The sequence below is a fragment of the Diadema antillarum genome, unplaced genomic scaffold (assembly GCF_040938485.1).
Source record: "Diadema antillarum isolate AM-2024a unplaced genomic scaffold, OU_Dant_1.0 seq00000386_RagTag, whole genome shotgun sequence".
NCBI classification, from domain to species: Eukaryota; Metazoa; Echinodermata; class Echinoidea; order Diadematoida; family Diadematidae; genus Diadema; species Diadema antillarum.
Window position 1 is genome coordinate 2653051 of NW_027271384.1, and position 22245 is coordinate 2675295.

Sequence of the window (22245 nt, forward strand, 5' to 3'; positions counted from 1 at the left end):
CTTTTTTTAAAGACATTTTTTTCTGAGAAAATAAGATTTATGTTACTACATACTAGTAAGGTAATGATTCGTCTGCCAATCGTAGAAAGACACACACCGACAAACACACGAGCGTGCATACACAAGCAAATAAGATATCAAGTTTTTGGACGACACATCACAACTGCTATGAAAAATTGACAATCAATAACCTCTCAGTGTCAAAGACAAGCAGGAAAAAACATTCTAGCTCACTTTCATTAATACGAAATAGACAAAGCTAAGTGGTATACCAGTTGCCAGGGATTCATTTCTGGGTTTTGGTTTGTTTCTTTTTTTAACAGTAACACAAATTACAACGTTTATAAATCAATGTTCATCTACCACTTTAAATATTCATAATAATATATTTCGGTATTGTACAAGACTACAAAATCTGCGCATAAAACACACAAAATAGTCACTATAGTCACTCAGTGAGTTAGAATCATTCCAAGTATCATCATAATGATATACTACCGCAGGAAAAAGGAAACAACGCAAATGAAACAGCAATGCTCCTAGACGAAATGAAATCGGTGGCATCTTCATGAATAATAATAAGAATATGAGCTTTCGAATGAGGAACTGGAATAATCAGTGCTGTTTGTGAGATCGCCTGGACCAAGGGGTGTCAAACAGAGGCTTTCATCTTCCCCGGTGAATGTGCAGTCTCTGTTGCCATCGCAACGGCCTCCAATCGGGATGCATTCCGGGGAGTAGTGACACACCTCTTCCCCTTCGGAGCAAGCTGCAAAGAGACGAGATACCAATTGGTTTTGTTGTTAGTAACATCCATTCCCTCAATTTCTCTTCAAGTGATAATCTTGCACGCTAAAGAATATCATCGTTGTTCTACAGAGATGAAAGGAAGAAAACGAAACTTGCTTCAAGAGGAATTTTCCTTTGCTATTTCAAAATAGACATAGTCAAAGAAGCAAATGCATACTGTTTGTCAAATGCGCAAAGACTACAGCGCGGGGCCAATTATCCAGCTAATTGATGAACCAGCGCAAGATTTCAGTCAGTCGTCACGCCGTATGCAAATTAGGCATAATGAGGTTCCGTTTGCCAGTGTTTCCTCGATGCGCATGACGGTCTCGCGAATTTGAGGTTTCACGGGATTTTGCGAGGCTCTGTACAAACTCCAATACAGTTGCCATGCAGTTAGCGCTAATGTATACAATTTCGACATGGTGGGGTGAGTCCAATTACCAGTTTCGTACTCTTCACTTTGAAAATATAAAATTTGTCCATACTTAAAAGTATTTTCAATGTTTAATCTCTCGTTAAATTTACCTTATATTTTGTTCGTAGTTTTGATGTATTCGAAACATAAACGTCTATTTTGCTGGATCCTGGCTGGTATAAAACTTTTCATACTCTATTTTTTTTTTAATTCGGCAGAATGTACCGATACTTGTTTTAAAAATCGAAAAGATGCAATATCTGTAAGTTACTTAAAAATTCGTTTAAAAACTGACTAAAAAGAGACTTGCACCGGAAGTTGCGATCGCCGAAGTCAAGATTTTTCCTACATATGGCGCGAAGCTTGGCGTGTCCTTGAAAGTATTTCATGAATCCAGGCCTTCGGGCTCTAGAATAATAATAATAATAATAATAATAATAATAATAATAATAAGATTAATATTAATACAATAATAATATAAACATGTGGCATGATCAGTACAATAGTAGTTCATCAGATTATTTAAGATTAACATTCATGCAAATCACCAGTAGTTCCCAGCTGCCGCTTCCAAGTTCCCGTAGAAAAATATTAAAATCAAAATTAAAAAATGAATGGATAAATCATAATCTAGCGGACATATCATCAAAACCAGAAATATAATTTGAAGGAGTGAGAATGTCCAAGGAAAAAAGCAGACACAAGGTTATTTTATTTATGAAACCGTAACTTGCAAGACAACGTGATGTAAAACTAAACATGAAAAGCAAATCACGATGGAACATTTCAGAAAAGAAAAGGCATGAGAAACATCATAACACAAATATTAGTATACGGGACTAAACCCAAGTGTTTTTGGTTTTTTTTAAAACGTGTGAAATTGCTGACGTGCTCGTATTTGCAAGTAGTCAAACAAATTACAAATCCATACGAACACAAAGTGGCGATAACGTATCCTTAAATAATTATCTACGGAATTTTGACAGAACATGACAGAATAAACCTATTATATACACATTTAAGCCTAGTTTCAGTCTTCGAGACCCGACACAGGAAGTAAAAAAAAAAAAAAAAAAACACCGTAGCAGACGATGTGATGACATCATGCGACCGTCGTTTCTGACCAATCACGATCCAGCATTGTACGTATGCGCTAATGGACGATTTCGAACAAAGAGCGATGTGACATACTGTGGTAATTTGCTGGATCCCATGAGGTATAAAAGATAGAGTGACTTGATTTTTCCTTATTTTGAAAATAAGATAATCAAGTATCCTACTTATTTAGTTTGAAAGAGATGCAAGGTGGTTAAGAACGTATTTGACCCACTTTTTTCGGGTTTAAATGTTATATTTTCAACGCGTGAAATTATTCGTATTTTTACCCTAATTTCCTTTCCAGGATTATCAAATCATAGTCATTAAATTAGACCTTGAGCTTTCTTCTTTCATTTAATGTAAAAATGAGCTGTAAATATTATGCTGGGGCTGCACAACGATAGTTTAAAAAGAACACTGCACTGCTAATTATGCATTCATGACCGCTCCCAGCGTGCATACGTCCTCCGCACTCTGTGCGAGATTCGCACGCCGTGACGACTGACTGATTTTTTGGGATTAGCATCGCGTTGCTTATCCCGCTAATTTTCGGGTTTTTCTGTTCACACGTGCAAAAAAAACTCGGGATGACTATCGCGATGCAAATCTCGAGATTTGTATCCCGCTAAGTGGTGTACGTGTGAACCCGGCTATTGTACCATTGTTCGGTATTTAGGACATGTTCTCCCTGAAATCGCGATGTACAGCCTCCTAATAAAACGTCATGACTGTTCTAATATCAAAGTCCAACCAAATTAGCTGACCAAAAATCGTTACTAAAAAAAGATAAATAAAATGGTTTCACGAGCACAATGAATACACACAAAACCGGGCAAGTGAGGATCTATGCATCACAGTTCGGATATGATTGGTTGACAGAGCTTGCGCATACCTGCAACTTCCGCAGCTGTAACATTAAAAGATCCGTGTATGACGTCACCATCATGAAGATAGAGGACCGCCCACAGGGAGGCGGAGCGAACATAGAAGGGGTTCAGATCGATGGGGGATGTGGAGACATCGCGTTGGAATGCCGCGATGGGCGTGCGCGTGGCATTCAGGCCACGCCCAAATTTGAGGTAGGAGTCAGGCGAGGTAGCTGCTGGAAAACTGGCCGCCACACTCACAAGAAGGTCCGCCGAATCTCCGGTGGAGTCAAACAGCCAGACTGCAAAGGAGCCCTCACCGGTGTACGCGCCTTTTAGAAGTGGCGCGGGAAACTTTACTTCATATGTCATTCCCACCGTAAGATTTATGGAATCTAGATGAAGAGGTGGGAAGAGGAATAGCAGTAATTTCTAACCACTTCCATACACAGTATTGCATTGCTTATGTCTAGTGCGTTTTTCTTTCATTGCGATTTTGCTTTGATTTTTTTTTCTCGTGAATGTTGATAATGATAAGACCATAATGGTAATGATAAAAACTGTCTTGTATTGTTAAAATTGCAGTAAAAAAACCAATCACTCGTTTATATATTAGAAAAAATGCCTCCAAAGAAAGAGAATATATTCCCATTCCTAGAATAAGCAACCCCCCCCCCCCACACACAAACAATTGCATCTTTAAAGCTGAATCGATAGAAATATATTCCTCTACTTGTTTCGCAAATAACTACAATGTATATATTTAAGAAACTTTCGAATCAGCACGCCCGTGTGATGTGAGCAAGGCTTGCTTAGCTTTTAATTTTTCTCATGTACTTGATTAATCACAGAGATTATCCTATTGTTCATTATTGGATTCATTTTCTTCATGCTTCACTTTCTCTCACAATTTGTTTTGGGTAATTCCTGCAATATTGATATTCATATAGTTGAGTTATTCCATTGTTTCGTAAACTAACTGAATTGGAACTGCTTTTTTTAAATATGTGATCATATGACAATCATCAACTTGGTAAATTATTTCTGTATTTCCTTTATAACAAAGGAATACATCAACACTCGTCGGTGATGCAATTCTAGTCATTTTTATCAAGGCATTGTTTGCTAGCCAGAATGTGCGATTTTTTTTTTGATCATTATGTTAAATCTAAAAAGTTTAACAACGAACAAAATCTAATGAAGACATGACAGACACCTTTACATTCTAAACGGGAAAAGAAGACGAATAAATGTGATATGATATTCTAATTATGTCAATATACTACAGGAAATGAGGTTAAGATATGCTTAACTTTCGGCCTTTTTTTCTAAAAATAACAAACTCAAAATGTTATGTATTTTGTGGCAGGGGGCACGTGCTTACTTGACAGGGAGAGAACGTTGCATTCTTCTTCGGATTCATCCTCATGAAAATCGCAGTCCGGATAAAAGTTACATAACCTGGTTTTCGGAATGCACGCCCCGCTATGGAAGCACCGGAAATTGGTCGTGGAATCGCAGGTACCTGTTTCAAGAAAATATGGGGGACACATGTTGTTCATGGCTTGTACATGAAACCATTGTCGTAAAGTTACGTCTTCACTGTAAATAACTCCTTGATTTTGACCCTAGTTTTGATACGCGAACTGCTTAGCATAGTTTTTGATTTACAGTATTGAATTGTTTTGTATAATTATGATTCTTATCTGCGATGGGTATCAATTATAAACCAGTGAGACATCATTTTGTTCATGTTTTGAAGTTTGTTTGGATACCATAAGTCAACTATGTTTCATAACATCATCTCAAGGTCTTTAAAAGAAATCTGACAATAATCCGGCCTTGCCAAAAAGAACTGTGTAAATCATAGCCTCATTTGTGATCTTCAATATTTGTATTCAATTAACAAAAGTACCTAAAGTTTGTTTGTTCGCTTTCAGACTCAATCTTGGAGAACCTTTTCATGATTATGATTATGTGTCTCTGTCATACACCTTGACAAATGATCCGTGCGAATGCAGAATCTGCATAGTTATTATGTTCATGGATGGACGCACAAACTGTCGGCATTCAAAACTGGGTCACTGTTCTGATGTCCTGTTGTCGAGTGTTTATTCACACACTAGCACACACACCCAAAAACACACTAACGCTCACAAATACGTGCACATATCAAGAATCTGAGCTTGAGTCGCAACGCTGAATCCGTTTTTGAAAGAACAAGCTGTATAGTACCCGCAAAGTCCATCCATGAAGCTACGGTTCGGTGTAAAAATGGCAGAGGTAAAAATGGCAGAGGTAAAATGGCAGAGGTAAAAATGGCAGGGGTAAAAATGGCAGAGGTAAATATGGCAGAGGTAAAAATGGCAGAGGTAAAAATGGTAGAGATAAAAATGGCAGGGGTTAAAATGGCAGGGGTAAAAATGGCAGGGGTAAAAATGGCAGAGGTAAAAATGGCAGGGGTAAAAATGGCAGGGGTACTCAATGGCAGAGGTAAAAATGGCAGGGGTAAAAATGGCAGGGGTAAAAACGGCAGAGGTAAAAATGGCAGGGGTAAAAATGGCAGAGGCAAAAATGGCAGAGGTAAAAATGGCAGAGATAAAAATGGCAGGGGTAAAAATGGCAGAGGTAAAAATGGCAGCGGTAAAAATGGCAGAGGTAAATGATTATGTGGTAAAAATGTCAGAGGTAAAGTTGACAGTGGTCGAAATGCCAGTGGTCAAAATGCTAGAAATAAAAATGCCATTGATAAAAATTTAGTCGTTGAAATGCAAGAGGACGAGGTAAAAGTGACAGAGATTTTTTTTTTTCTTCATGTTTCTGACACTTTTCTCGCAATACGCGCTTTTCGTGCCTTCTCCTGAAATAAAGCACGGGGGAGACCGGGGGAAAATGTGACACGGGGCGAAATATGGGACACTCATGTAACTTGAAAAATGCTCGGCCAGTCAACAATCCAATTATATCAGTAAAAAGATGAGCCTCGGTACACCTGAAAATGGACATATTAACCACTATACAGCTCTACAGGTATCTTGTCAGTAAAATATCAAACTTACTTTAGATCTGGTAGGTCCTATACCATGTTAATACGTATTTTAAAAAGTGTGCAAACTTCTGAAAATAAAATTGCTTGATAACAGACATTCAGGTATGAAAAATTGGCAGGGATCTTTTACTGTTTCTGTTACCACTGGGAGAAATTTAATAGGGCAGTGTTACATTTCTCCCCGCGGCACATGTAAAGAGAGTCTTGCAGAGCTTCAGCGATCCCTGTGTAAATATTGAATGGCGATCATATGGTAGTCATAGGCGGTGATTTCAATCTACCTGGATGGGATTGGATTGGATTTTCTTACTGTTGTTGTATCACGAGGGAACAACGTCATTTTGGGTGGCTGAATCTACCAATATTTAGCAACACACCATGTTGATAACATAATGGAATCTGACTTTGGAGCAACAGCTAAGTTTGACAGGCATCAAACATTCACATTTTTTCGCCTGCGGATTCGTTCAACAATGATTGAAAGAAATCCCATGGCAAACTATCGGTTTTTACTCTCACTGAACAGTCTATTGCTAAAGTTCGTCTCCAGTCTTAATAGGCATAAGTTTGTAAAGTGACCACAAAGTGTTCATTAAACTTCGAGATATTTGTTTTTGCGCCATGTGATACTTGAACAATGTAATGAAATATTTTGCAAGCGCTTATTTGTTTTTGCGCCATGTTATACTTGAACAATGTAATAAAATATTTTGCAAGAGCTTACTTATGTCTGCCGATACATCTGCTGTAGTTTGTTTTTTGCATCTTGTATTTTTACTTCTACATTATGTCGTGATCAAGCCTTGTGAGATAAATAGGCTCCTACGAAACCTGAATGTGAGAAAATAATATTGAACAAGTGAAAAATTAGCGGTTTGCTTCGACTATGTCTCCTTCACTTCTTTACACTAAACAGTTCAAAAAATGAAAAATAATGACAATATACTATATAGCCTGGACGTGAGCGGAATTCGTTTGTGCATAAGAGTGTGTAAGTGAGAGTATGTATATCTGCGTATATGTTTATACCAAAAGTGGGTTCGTGTGTGTGTGTGTGTGTGTGTGTGATAACTTCATTGGGCGAAACAACGTAGGATTATCCTATTTAAGGGCTTTGCAGCATTGTTGGAACCCCCTTATAATGATAGATAATAATAACAATAATAATAATAATAATAATAATAATACTGAATAATAAAAAATAATTTCCCATAGGCCTACTAGGCTCTTAGCTGGTTTATTATTTCTCTGCTCACAGACAGATTACGCCACTGCACTTGAATCCAACTCAGAATAATGAGAGTGCTCTAATCTTTTTAAAACATAATTCAATCTATATTCTTCAAATCTGCAATTTGGATTTGATGATTCGATAAATACAGTTTGCTCTGGCTAGGTTATCATTCAAAAACTCTCCATACGTTTATATCTGACGAAATCGCTCTCATTACTTCTGACATTTTACTTCTGCCATTTTTACCTCTGCCATTTTTACCTCTGCCATTACTACCTCTGCCATTTTTACCTCTGCCATTTTTACCTCTGCCATAATTTTTATACCTCTGCCATTTTTACCCCTGCCATTTTTACCCCTGCCATTTTTACCTCTGCCATTTTTACCCCTGCCATTTTTACCCCTGCCATTTTTACCCCTTCCATTTTTACTTCTGCCATTTTTACCTCTGCCATTTTTACCTCTGCCATTTTTACCCCTGCCATTTTTACCTCTGCCATTTTTACCTCTGCCATTTTTACCTCTGCCATTTTTACCTCTGCCATTTTTACCTCTGCCATTTTTACCTGGCACCGAAGCTACACCCCCATTCCCGTCAGGCCGGAGTAACTATAGTGTCCTAGATCTTGAAATTGTGATCATCTTGAAAGTGGCTCCAATGAGTAATTATGAGAGCACAGACTCTTATTGTCTGCGTCATTAGTATCAAATTTGTGTCAACAAACCACCCACTTCGTCGTTCTCACTCAATAGATAATGTGGGCAGGTCATTTGGATTCTCTCAAGCAGCGGATCATTACATTTTCAAAATTAAATTGTCAAAGCTCGCTGTGGCTCATATTCAGCATCTGTTTAAAAAGTGGTGGAACAACAAACCAAAGATATAAGACTTTCTGATGAATATCAGTAATGACCATTCAGTCGTGTGCACATGATCAAGTAGTGGCCACTAGACAAATGAAAGTCACCGCGGAGGACCATTATACCTGAATTACCTAAATTACCTACGATGACGCCCGGTAAGTTGAAAACTCGTAGAGGGCCATTCAACATTTTCAAAGGATTCAATCCTGAGCCTGAGGAGATCCATGTGATGTACTGTCTGGTTTAAATTTGTTATGCTTCTGCTTCCAGTGATCATTGAGCTTGGACTTGAAGCTATGCACTGATGTTCCCTCGACAGCATCTGCACAAAGGCTATTCCAAGTATTTACTACTCTCTGACTGAAAGAGTTCAACATTGTACTAGTTCGACACCTTCCTTAATTCAACTTAAACTTATGACCGTGTGTAACATGATCATTGATGACAAAGAGAACAGCTGGATCAAAGTCTTCCATATCACGCAAATCTTGAACACTTGAATCATATCTGAATGTTCACGTCGATACTCTAGGGATGGAATCCCCAAACGCTTACAATACTTACAATTCTCCTCGTCCTCCCCACTCTCGCAGTCATGAACGCCATCACACTGGTAGTTGGAGTTGATGCACACCCCGCTGCTGCACTGGAACCCGCTGTCACAACCTGTAGGTTATGAACATCTATTTAGCTTTTGTTGATCGCTTATTTTTTTATTTCATTCCTTTAAGCGGCTTCGCATTTGGAAAATATATTAAATTGAAAGGTATATGACATTTGTTAAAAAGATAAGATTCACTCCTGTCTGTACTTGTGTAACTACAATATATTTCATACCTGTTTGCGCGAATTTTATGAAAGCTATCACAACTCAGTGGGTCCTACAGAAAAAAAAAAAGAGGTGCCGGTGTTTCAGTATTTATCATAGGTGTTGAGCTCTGTTATCGCCTAGCATAATTCTCTTAATGGTGATGAAAACGCTGGCTAAATAAAAGGGAAAATGGTGAGAATGCCTCATTTCAATGGCTGATTATCATCAGCTTGTCAAATTAAAGATGTGTTTAACTTTGGAAACAGTGTAAAAAACTACTTGCTGCGTTAGTGTGTTTAAACAGATCCAAAGTTAAACTCGCGTATTCAATTTTTTACCGATCCGCTCTGCCCTGTGCAGCATTTGTATTACGGCAGTATTTGTTAAGAAAATAAACATCAGCACTGTAAATGTGTTTATTGCAATATCTAAGGTGTAGTGTACTTCGTAAATAGTTATGATTGTATTTTTTCCCCATTTCAGTTAGACTCAGTCGTAAGAATAGAGATTAGCGTTGGTGCCTTAGACAACACTCACGACAATTTCTTTCATCCTCGCCATTTTCACAGTCCAAGTCGCCATCGCACACCCACGATCTCGGCAGGCAGCGCTGGCCCGTTCCGCATGTGAAGCACTCAGGAAACACCTCGATCGGATCGGTCTCAGTCGAAAGCGACTCATCGTCAGTTGGAGTAGTAGTCGACTGGGATAAATCTGTAACTGCGGGGGAAAAAGTTTATCAGATCCCTTTAAGATTGCAGTCATTTCAGTAATGTTATATCATACTTCACACTGTTAGTTCTGTCTTTTCGTATGTTATAAGTTTATTATGTCTGATGTCGTCATGGCCTATTTATGCCGTAAAACGCTTTGAAACTTTTAGAAAAGGCGCTACACAATTGGCACAATGTATGTGAGTATCAACAGATTAATCCCAAATCTGCTTTGACTGTGAAATTGGCGGTGTAGTCCACGAAAGAGACCTTCGAAGTCTTTAATTTCATGAAGGATAACTGCTAATTTATCCATTTGCTAAACATGAGACATGCACATTATGATGGATATATTGACAATTGATTTCCAACGAGTTCGGTAATGCATTTTGACATGAAATATACAAGCAACCAACGGCGAAATTTCTAGTATTATTGTCAGTATTTTTTCAACCATCCCACGGTCTTTCTTTCGGCAATTAATTATGAACTTCATTTTCAAACATGCAAATGATAAGTCTCATCTTTTTTTCATTGAGAATTTGAGAATTTTCCAAACATGCCACTAATTTCAACTTTAAAATGCAACAGCTCCCTTGTGGGGAAGGAGAACTAAATCCTTTCAAACCCTCCCCCTGCTCGACGGGTACTGTTCGGTCGCTACACTCCCTTTGTGTGTTTCCCTCTATGATTGAACAGATCCCCCCCCCCCCCCCCCCCCCCCAGAAAAGGAGAGAGAGAAAAAAAACTCCGGTGAACGGTCATGCCCCTCCCTGAACTTTATACCTCGCCCGGTCCCTTCATTTCTTTAAAAAAAAAAGGTCTTGTCTTTCCCATTTTGAACCTGCTCTTCCCCCCCCCCCCCCACACACACACAAATCTATTCATGGGCCTGTATAAGTGAGTGAGTACCGCATGCTTTCCATTACGAGAGTGAAATCAATGTGAAAACATGAAATGTTACAGGGGAAAACGATGGCCGTCTCTAACAGGATTCTATTGACCCATCATACATACTGATAATAGACTGGTAAACAGTACCTTATTTCTTCTTCTTGTGAGAACTAATATGACCATCACTGGGTATTAGGGATGCTGTCTTCTATTATAAAGAGGAAAGTCGAGTGTCAAACAGCGTGTAAAGTCTTCATTTATTGCCGAATCTCGACGCTGATTGATTTCAAGTGCTTGACTTTAGGAACGACCTTCTTCTGCAAGACTCAATGCACTGGAGAACTGTTGATCCAGTTTTATAGGGCTTCCATAGCTGGACAACTATTAATGCACTTCAAAGCTGCCGCCTATTTTGGCGAAGAGGAGTCGAGGGATTAGAGTCGTTGAAGTGAAGCCGAATAACGCAAATACATGTACATGCCTGCTCTTTAATCTCTGTTTAGCTAGAACCTAATGATAAACAAACATACCTGAACAGGCGAAAACTTACCTGACGTTTTGCGTGTAGCCGTCGGTATCGTCGTGACAGCTTCCAATACTTTAACTGGAAAATAAATCAAAATATTCTCCAATATGATTCATGTCCTATTGTTTATCATACACAATTCCATGTAAGCATAATGCGTATATGTGTTTGTATAATGCCATAACTGCATATTGTGCCTCAATGAACGTCAACATACAATAAATCAGACATGTACTACAGAGTGTCATGTTTCTGAAATCGTCATCTGTCCCGGTCATTTTCCTTAAATTAATGTTCAGTTGTCATGATGCAGAAAGTTGTGTGAATGAGTATTCTATACGTCTTTTCTATTTTTTTAATAGTTTTTCATGATCGTCTCTACTGAAGTCAACTATTGATGATGCTCTCTTTACATCCACTCATACGGGGTAATACTGTTTACACTTTTTTTTCCAGCCACATCTTTAGTAAAGTTCGTAAGCCTGGGCGAATGACGACCTCTTGTTTTCCACACACCATTTTAGTATTTATCGTTCAGTTTTTCCTCATAAAGGAAACAATAAAGCAATCGTCAATGCAATGCGCCTATAATGATCAGACACACTGATATCGCCTTACCACTTTTTATCCTGAACACCATCCGAACTTTTGCGGCGAGGGCGGCCTCTAGATGAGATTCCATTTCTTCCATTATCGTTGCCTCCACGGTAGGCGTGTCATGGGATGCTAAATTACTCTCAACGTCTCGTGGCAATCCACTCAAGTGCACGATGCAATCAATTACAACGCTTCCAGACCTGCAAGTGCATGGGAAAGTCATCAAAAACCAGATGTGTTGACGCAGATATGATGGCTTTCATGACGTTGATTTGTAAAATGAGTTCCCTGATGGCACTATACATTGCTAGATAGAATTCAACCTCTTTCTGCAGTGTTTGAGTCGGAATATATCTCCATACAAGATATGTATAGCAGCATAGGTTAAAAAAAAAAAACAGGCAGAAATTGACTCTCCGTCATTTTCCTCCATTATTAGGCCTATGAAGTTATGGTTTGTTCCGCGGCTCATACCCCAAATAGCATTACATATGTATCCATTCACTTGTCTACATATAGGCCTAACACAATGATTATATAACACTGTATACTTTGTACATAAATATAATTGTGTGTATGTGTGTATGTGTGTGTGCGTGTATTATGGTATTATAGCAAGTTTTTCTTATGTTTCTCTTATTTCTATTGTGTTGTTACGTCTCCAGTGTTTTCCTTTCGTATTTGAATAACTTCAATAAAGAGGTGATGATCAATACGTATATATTGCCAATTTATAAATCATAACAATTGTATAATCGTAGAACTATTTTGCTGATATGAATGTGAATGCAATAAAGGGATATTATGTTAGTGATCTTCGTTGATTGGAAATAAACTATGATTGAATTGAATTGAATTGAATAGGTAGAACGACAACACATACAAATAAGAACACTTTGCTTTTCTTTGATATTATATTTGTCTGTATTCCGTAGGGGTTCTACATTTTACAAGCAGTGCTTCTTTGTAGTCCCCTCCACATTTGTGATTATATTTTTTTTTAAGTCACCATATTTTGTTTATATTGTACTCTGTACAGATTATTATTTGATATTATGTACACTATGAGGAATATGAATAAATTTCATTTCATTTCAAAATTTCATTTCAAAAACATTCTTCATGTTGATTATAAACTCTTCCAAATTGTATCTGTACTTCTTTTTCTAGTCGTACCTGACATTTTCTACTGCAGTCGCTGTATACGTGTGTGAAAAGATTCCCGTTCGAAAGGTTTCGTCCATCTGAATGAGAAAAAAAAAATCAAATCTACTTTTTTCTGAACATAAATACGTATTTAGAATAGACAAATGGAAATATACTCATAGACTAGATACAATAGGTTTTTCCACTTTAAACCAAGACAAGACAGCTGGTTCACCATGGTTTATTGCCCTGCAACTTTATCTAATTCAATTTTCCTTTTCTGCCTTCTAAATGGTCTGGACTGCACCGTACTTCGCATTGGACCCGAAGAAGACTCATGTTCAATGTATAATGTAGAAATCAGTTTCAGATAAAGGGGTAACGCACATGATATACAGGATTTCTGATGTCTGAGAGTTTTTTTCAAGAAGTAAATGAAAATAATTAAACAAGTATGACCATATATCTTAGCATATGATATTGATTTGGAATTGCCTTTAGACATTTTATATTTTTGTATAATAATTATGGTGATATCCGTCACAGTCTGTTTTATTCGATTTTCTGCGAATAAAGTAAAAAAAGGAAATGTATAACAAATATCTAAAGGCAATGGGAGAAAAAGAAAAAGAAATTAAAAATTCAATCTTAGTCCTTTTAAATAGAATATCAGTTTATGTAATTATGACGACAAGATTCGATAATGTATTATCTAACTGCAAACCTAACACGTGACCAGCAGTACAACATACCGTTTGCTTAAACTCGTTGACCATTTCATTGTATTCTTTGGAGGATTGATTTAGATATTCATCTTTAAATTGTTCCGATGGAAAGGTCATTTCCAAGAAAATTGATATCCTTGCTGAAAATGAAAGAAAAAAGAAAAAAGGAAGAAGGCAAACAATACAATAACGAGAAACATTTTACATGTACATCTTCACATTTTCAAATACTTCTAAGATATTTGCTAAAATTAAATTATAAAAACATATATAAAACAATATTGATATAGATGTCACGGAGATCTGAAACGTGAGTTTAATGCACAAATACATAAATATGAGGTATGACACAAAATGCAAACTCCGTTCATGCTTGCGACACGAGTTTTAGGAAGAATTGCTTATCACTCTAAGAAACAGAAAATAAACACTGCTTAATGAACGTTTGCTTCCTGACTGGGGAGAGAGAAAATACGTTTTACACATTAGTTTGTCAGGTTAGATGATAATATTCATTCCTTTCTATGATTAAGTTTAAGGTCAATCCTTCAGCACATGAGAATGAATCAAAGGAATGGTATGGTGTTGGTTGAGATGGATATTCAGCTTCTATCTATTTATTTATTAATTTTTGCGAAGAAACCACTTTATAAGATCTCAAAAAAGTGTGCAATTTAACAGGAATTCACGGTTTCGCCGCTGAGAAGTGGTTTTGAAGTAGTTGAGATATTCAAAAACAAAGTAAAGTAAAGCAATCCTACTTAAAGTTCCGTCCAATCTTTTATTAGGAAATCTTTGTTTTGGATATCTCAACTATGTCAAAACCAATTTTCCTCAAATTGATTTTGATTTCGCTTAAAATTATATGCTCGTATTATGTATTTCCTAAAAGGTTTTCAATTCATCAAAATAAAAAAAAATCATAAAAAGCTCCATCCCAACCAAATAATATACCATCCCTTTAAACTATGGGAGAAGGGCATATAAAAAAACATCCCGGACTGCATGAAGAAAAATGTCAGCGGAAGTTTGTTCTGGGGATAAGAAATATTTCGTCAGTATGTGGCAATTGCTATTTCATCCATAAATTAATATCTCCCTTCAAAATCTTCAAAAGGTTATGACATATAGAATATTAAAGAAAGAAAAATACATATTAGCACCTGCGTGAAATTGTTCAACGGAATATAAATGTCATTGCCATTTTTTTTTCTTTTTTGGTCCTCCAGAACATACATTCCAAAAATAATCTTATCAACAAATGAAATGAATTATTAGATAATATAATTCATATAGGAATCAACGCACAAACAAAAAAAAAATCGGAAGAAATTGACTTTTTCCCACGAAAGGTAAGTTCTTACCTATCCTGAAGATTGATGATGTCATAGCACTTGTAGTTGTTAATTCTGGAATGAATAAAATAGAACGTTATAAATCAATCTTGATTGCAGGATCTCTATGCAATTTCGAAATACGCAAGAGTTGCAAAAGGTCAGGAGGTAATGAATGCATCTGGCGGTAACCTTAAGCAAATATCAAGTTGAGCTTTAAGGTCATCTTTTTCAGTCGTCTCTTCCTCTTTATTATTGATTATGCTCCCTACCCTTTGCGTGCAGGTTTGACGGGTAATTTACAAATTATCTCAGCATTATTGTAATTGAATACCTTTATATCATCGTCAATTGTATTGCTGATAGTTGACCAGTTACTGTAATGCGCGCCTTTTGGCGATTTGCACGTGTTTGTTTGTTTTCTTCAAGCATGTGTACATTTCTGGGTCTGTGTTGTGTGCGGCTAAGTGTGAGCAAGTAAATGTGTGAGAGTGATGTGTGTGCGTGTGTTCCTCTTCACTTCAGATACCTTTCATCGGGATGCATCTTAACATGGGCCCTCAAGGTTATGTTGACTTCGAATGTTTGCAATGACCATTGACATGCAGTGATTTGCCTTTCTAGATTACCATCCGCCACCTACGCGCTAATTTCATCGGGCGAGGGTGCGAGGCCAATAGTAACACTGTTTGACCTTGCTGTCTCTTTTAGCTGCAGCATCTGAGGAGTGATGTATGTGTTTGCAAAACACAATCAAGAAATGAGAGATGCTTCGACAGACAAGGGACAAGGTTGTGACGAACGTTGTCTATAACCACGTCCTACAGCTTTTCATTTCCCACCAGACCTTTTATAAACATCTTTAAGTTTCCATTTTCAATAGCATACTATGCACCATGCACAATCCACAATAGATAATTCAAAGTTTTAAAGTTCATAGTTATTCAGCCGATAATAGTATCATCGCCATATGATATCGATTTACTTTCTTTGGGGGAATTCTCGATTAGTAAGAATCTTGTCTGGAAAGGAAGAGTAACATTTAAAACTTAATGATCATTCCGACTGAATAACCCTAAAATTAATGATCAGTCAGATATTAGGATTTGAAATTGTGGCATAATAGCGTTTGAAAACTAAAATGGAAATTTCAAGATGAATTGTAACAATCATTATCATGCCAAGTTGTGGACCGATGACATCATCAACTCATTCATTTACTTTATCATTCACATTACTGCTCAGCAACTGTTATGTGAAATATGTAAAATCTCAAAATTTCGGTTTCCATAATCTTTTATCATATTTTCATTAAAATTTCACTGGTGTACTTGTAATCTTTTATCTCTTCTTTTCCCCGTAATGTTAATTAATCTGAGCCAGAAACCAGATCTGATTTAAAAAGTGTTACCAGTAGCGTAAGGACAAGGCTTAGATTTTTCTCATGAATTTAGAGCGAGTCCTACTCGAAGTTAAAATTCAATGTTATGTAACAGCTGAATGCATGCACACATGTAGGTTTACATCTCTTTTTTTTTTCATCGCATATTATCATAATTATCGAAGACAGTTCAGAAGTGGACTACCCTTTTCTAGAAAGCTTAATGATCCCGTAAGTGTAAACGTGTACATGTCTTATGTTTTGTGTTATATATCTTGCTAACCCTTTCCGTGTCAGAGGTTCTGGACAGTATTTACAACGCTATAGATTTTTCTGTGCCAATTAATCATTACTAAAAATAACAGAAACCTTAAGAGGGTGATGAAGAGCTGCTTTATATAATATACCAGCATCGGGTTTTACGCTGTTTGCGTACTACTCGCTGTCACCTTGAGCTCCTTCTTAACTTCTAATCCCCCTCCCCCTCCCCCTCCCTCTCTTTTTAATTGACTCCCTCTCTCCTTCAGTTTCTCTTCTCCTATCCCCCCTTTCTCTTCTTGTCTCTCCGTCGTCTGTATTTGTCCTATTCTGGAACCAAGATAAGCTGTCCTAATGGGTGTATGTGTGGCATTGATTGCGTCGTTACAGACGTGTGCTAAACGTTTCTTTCCTCAAGATGAGCATGTCCTTGCCGGCCATAATAGCTGGCTCGGCCGGCCGGCCGGGTGGCTCATCGTCACTGACCATTACAGTCAGTCAGACGGTCAGACAGTGACCCACTGTCGCCTCATCGTCCGGCAGTCTCCATGGGATACGTTGACGCCCTGTCCGCGCCAGTGACCCTAATTGTCTGTACACATTCGTGAGCGTGCATATGGATGCCCCTTGGGCTTTTGATTTGAATACCCCCAAGATGGGATAAACTTTGCAGCTGTAGCTACAATATGTAATGAATAAATCAGACGTTGTTATTACGCCTAGTGTGTGTCTGAATCAGAGTCCTTTATGCGTTACACACTAAAAATTTTTGCCCTTCTTATGCTCTGACATTTATTCATTTCCTTACAGATAATACAATGGCAATGCATTATTGTGCACACACACACACACACACATTCATAATTTATATATATATATATATACACATTCATAATTCATATATATATATACATTTGGGTATACACATGTATGTACATACTATATTGAATCCATTATCGATGTATACTAGTACTTATAAACCTTAGGAAGCTAGATTGTGACTTTCTTAATTATGTGAAATGAAATTGTCTTAATAAAAGGGGATAAATAGGAAAATGTATTCAGTATTACCTGGTCGGTGAATACCGGTTTTGCCTGTTCTTCTCTCTGGAGAAACAAAAACAAAAGTCAAGCAAATAAGATGACAGTTAATTATAAAATATTGTATCAGAATAAGTGAGTAGAGGGAAAAGTCAAGCCTGTTCATTTACCAGTTGAATGTTTGAAGTTATGATCAATGTTTGTTAATTCAATATAATACGGTTTCTTAAACTTGTTGTTCGGCTTTCTCTACTATCGTCACGATCGTCAACTGAATAGTTCAAACCACCCTATTTGATATTGACTTATCTCCAGCTTACGTTGATCCTGCCTCTGAAGAAATAGAAAATAACTTCATCGAATTGAAGGTGGTCACACAAATTACCACCCACCTTCTATGAAAACCCTTTCCTAGTGTTTGACTCCCACACCTCCTCCCGCATTGAGATTGAAAAAATAAACCGCAAAATCTACTGTTTAGACGACAAAGCTATACAATAGACTGCATCTCGACATTCAATACAAGGTTAACCATTTATGCGAGGAACTGTACTTTATCATTCCAAGCACATAAAGAAATGAAGAAATAATCCGTGTTATTTGTGTTTGTTTTTTTAAGGAAGTCGTTCAGCTGAGTGACTTTAATTTGGAAAATATTAATTTACCAGTCCCAATTCTTCGAAATCAGATGTTATTTTGCAATACACTTGGGGAGAGAATTCACAACATTGTCCCGAAAAGGTGCTATTCTGTTTGTTCGTTTGTTGTTGGTAACATTGTTGTGAATACTTGATTTTCACTATTTCACAATCATCAGAGAAAACATACCGTCCTTGTTAATTTTTCCCCCAATTTTCTGACGAAAAAATGATAAAGAGCGTACGATTCTGAAAGCAGGTAAAAAGTATATTTGATGAAATTGGTTTTGAAATGGCTGAGGTATCCATAAACAAAGTAGTCCTAATAAAATGTGGGTCCCACCTTTTATTTGCAGTACTTTGGTTTACTTTGATTTGGATATCTCAGGTATTTCAACAACAATTGTGATCAAATAAATTGTAATTACTGTTCAATTCGTAAGCTCTTATTACGTCATACGAATGGTTTCTAATCCTCTCAACGAAAAGTTGAAATCTGAATCCCCATCTCAACCATAATTATACCATCCCTTTAATTCTCCTTACTTGAGCGTTACCAACACATTGTTGTATGACACTCGCAAAAAAGTAAGCTAGTTTTTGAATATTCAACATATTCATTGATCGGATCCAGCTAACTTACACAGCATCGGAAATGTATGGCAAATTGTAGATTCCACGCTGTGTTATGTTTCCAGCAGTCATAATCAAACTGGTTGTTTGTCTCATTTCCGTTTGAAGAAAGATCACTTCTTACGCAAGAAAACCCCGCATTTGTTTCCTTGCTCTTATCAAGGTGGTGAATTCCGGAACGTTGGTGTTTTCGTGTAAAATCGGAAACCAATCTCCCCCGAACCTTGAACACCGCACTCTATAGCTAACAGTGCTGACAAGTGTATTGACAGTGCTCTTTCGTCAGGCATCGGAGAGTATAATTATGGAAAATGGTTGCCTATTCATGTCGTCACTTTGACTGATATCAAATTTGTCAAATGCAAGATTTACGTCAATTTTTAAACTTAAGAAGTCAAAATATTTACAAGATTTTTTTCCCTTTCCTTTTCAAGTGTACATAAACTGATTCACAAGAATGGGTTGTCGTATGCACGGTTCCAAGATCTGAATAATCAGTGTTATCAAATGCAAAGGAAATAAAAGACACTGTGTGCATGCATTGTATCAACAAGATCACACTATATTAAATAATTTATACATATTTTTTAGTTCATGACGTCATTTGAACTAACTTGATCAGCTTTCGTTTACATATGATCATTCATCACAAAATTAACGGAAAGTCGCACCTCCTGATTTTATGTGTAGACTCATAATAGATGAAACATGCGAACCTATATGAAACAAAGTTTTAACATTTTGTAACAGTTCTTCTTCATTATTCTAAAGTTTGGGATCATAATACGTATTGGAAATTGTGTTCTTAGGATTTTTTAAGAACACTTTTTTGTAGCGTGTTCAGGTATGTCTTGGAGGTGTTTTTGTTTTATTTCGTGAAAACCCTTTACATACTCTTCACTTTCAACTCTAATATAAGGTTTTGAACGCATGCTGCTACAGTGACTGCTTTGAACGTCAGTATTATAGTCATAGATCGAATGTGTTGATATAGCATATTTAATTTCAGCTGAATATGATAATCCCTTCATTGTTATTGTTGCTGTTGTTGTTATGGCGTTTTACATAATTTTTTCCTATTCATTGCACAAAGCATTTTCTGTTTTCATTTATTAATTATTAATTATTATTATTATTATTTTTTTTTTTTTTTGGTGCTTACTCGTGGTCAAGAGCGTGATGCAAACGATGACAATGATTATTCCAATCAGCAGGGCGCCCCCACAGAGTGCGCGGTAAACTTTGAATTTCAGCAGCTCTTCTTTTCCCGCTGACGGTCCTGCAGCTGGAGTTGCCCCCGTCGTCTTCCCTTCGTCTCTTCTCTCCCCGTTACGCTGCTGCGAGGGACGGTCGTTGTGCTTGTTGGCAAGGAGTGGCCCAGAGGCGGGATCCGCCGGGCGTGGCTCGGGCGTTTCCGCGCGCACATCCTGGAGTTCAATCTGATAACCACACACCGGAACCAAATTGAGCAACAATGAAGTTATATACAAAACAGTTACAGTTAGACTTTAACGACTTTATCCTGTCATTTAAGAGCAATAGGTAAAAGTTACGTTCACGTACATAATTACTGTATTCGTATATACACGATTGTGATTAGTGCTTGTCAGTGTCTGAGAGCAAAGAAAATCAAAGGTTAATAACAACGATGAGGATAATATTGTACAAAGAAATTGGTAGAGACTTTTGCCTCACCGTATGTCGTCAAGAAAAAATGATTTCAGAATGATTATTTTATTTTTCAAGTATAACACTATATTCAATTCTAAAGAACAAACACGTTTAGTGTTAGTGTCTGCCGTACAGTAAAGTACTTGTTCTGAGAAGGTGAGTGATTTTTTTTCCTTCTAATAAGATGTTTCAAGATCGCACATATTATCATGCAACACGGTAAGTACCGCGTTTATCTGATTTGACCTCGAATGATAATTGCCTATTGTTAGCGACTACAATGGTGAGGAAAGCTGATTGCATTTGTCTCACTCAAGCTGCGTACCTCAAGTACACCATCAATCAGCATGGTCTTTCTGTCAGTTCGCCACACTAGACCAAGGTGTTGATCTTATAACAGGAGTGCAAAAAGGACTCCAAAGGCAATTGTAACAAAATGAGTGACAAAAGGGAATGCAAACGCAATACAAAAAAGGAGTACAAAGGGAACTGTGCTAAAATCGTATTAGTAAAAGCCGATTTGACATCTTTAACTCGTGCGGAAAACAGAATGCTTGGACACCTTGCGGGGAAGCGGAAACGTGTCACATTGGCAGAAATAACGCAGTGTATGCAAACAACTGTTTTAGTATTGAGGTATGAAGACCTTTTTCCCGAATTTCGATACCAAGATATACTTTTACTTAGCTCATTTCAGCACTAAAAATTTTATACGTGGTACAGCTGTCTGATATCAAAACTTTATTAGAGCTACGCCAGCAAGTTAATATAGAACGATTCACTCAGATCAGGATGCTGCAAGTATGGAGGAAATACGTCAAGGCAGTTGATCGTGCGATAGGAGACGATCTGATCACGTGAAGATCGCTCCCGTGTAATCTAACTGAATAGAATAATAGTCGGTCATCATATCGGTGTTATTCTCCTCGTTACTATCCTTGTACATACGGACACTGAACCTTTAACTCGTCATCATCGCTTCTTTGTATAGCCCATTATATCCATGGTGAGAAAAAGATATTCCCAATGGAACACAAAGTAGACTGTAGTATACATTTTCACTCTCAATTCTGCGATGACAATCTAAAAGAAATATTCGGATACGGTGTTTCCGTTCTCTGAGATGTAGATCACCGTGCTCGCGAACCTCATCCGATGGAAAGGAGGCCTACAATCGTTTTCTTTTCTTCGTAGAGAGACTAAATTTCTAAGATGAAGCATAATTCAAATCTGAATAATTATTTACTGTCAAGTTTTCAATGTTATTGTATTTCTCATTTTATATCTAACCCTACATTTTCTTCAGAAAACACGTATATTATAGTTGCTTTAAACAGGCATGGGGAAAAGTATTCTATGTATTGAATTACAAATGAAAAGAGCACGGCGAAAACAATTCAATGTGGAATTGTCCTCCAATGTTATTTACTACGTGTCACTACTTTTGCCAATGTCTGTAAACATGAAGATACGTATAATGGAGCTCAAAACTTCTCGATACTCTTTCCCAAAAGACTAAACGCTTTAATACGGATAGCAGTGTATACAGGAAAGAAACA

The 22245-nt window shown here is 37.2% G+C and overlaps 1 protein-coding gene across 1 annotated transcript; it reads right to left on the reverse strand.

Annotated features, from left to right (window-relative positions):
• Positions 1–566: 566 nt before the first annotated feature.
• On the reverse strand, positions 567–17192 carry LOC139731809 (uncharacterized). The gene is made up of 9 exons (XM_071642685.1): positions 17092–17192; positions 15095–15139; positions 11881–12059; positions 11287–11340; positions 9667–9849; positions 8883–8984; positions 4556–4696; positions 3198–3566; positions 567–769 (listed from the first exon to the last, which is right to left on the reverse strand). The coding sequence occupies exons 1-9, from the start codon at positions 17190–17192 to the stop codon at positions 567–569; spliced, it is 1377 nt and encodes a 458-aa protein (XP_071498786.1).
• Between the last annotated feature and the right edge of the window lie 5053 nt (positions 17193–22245).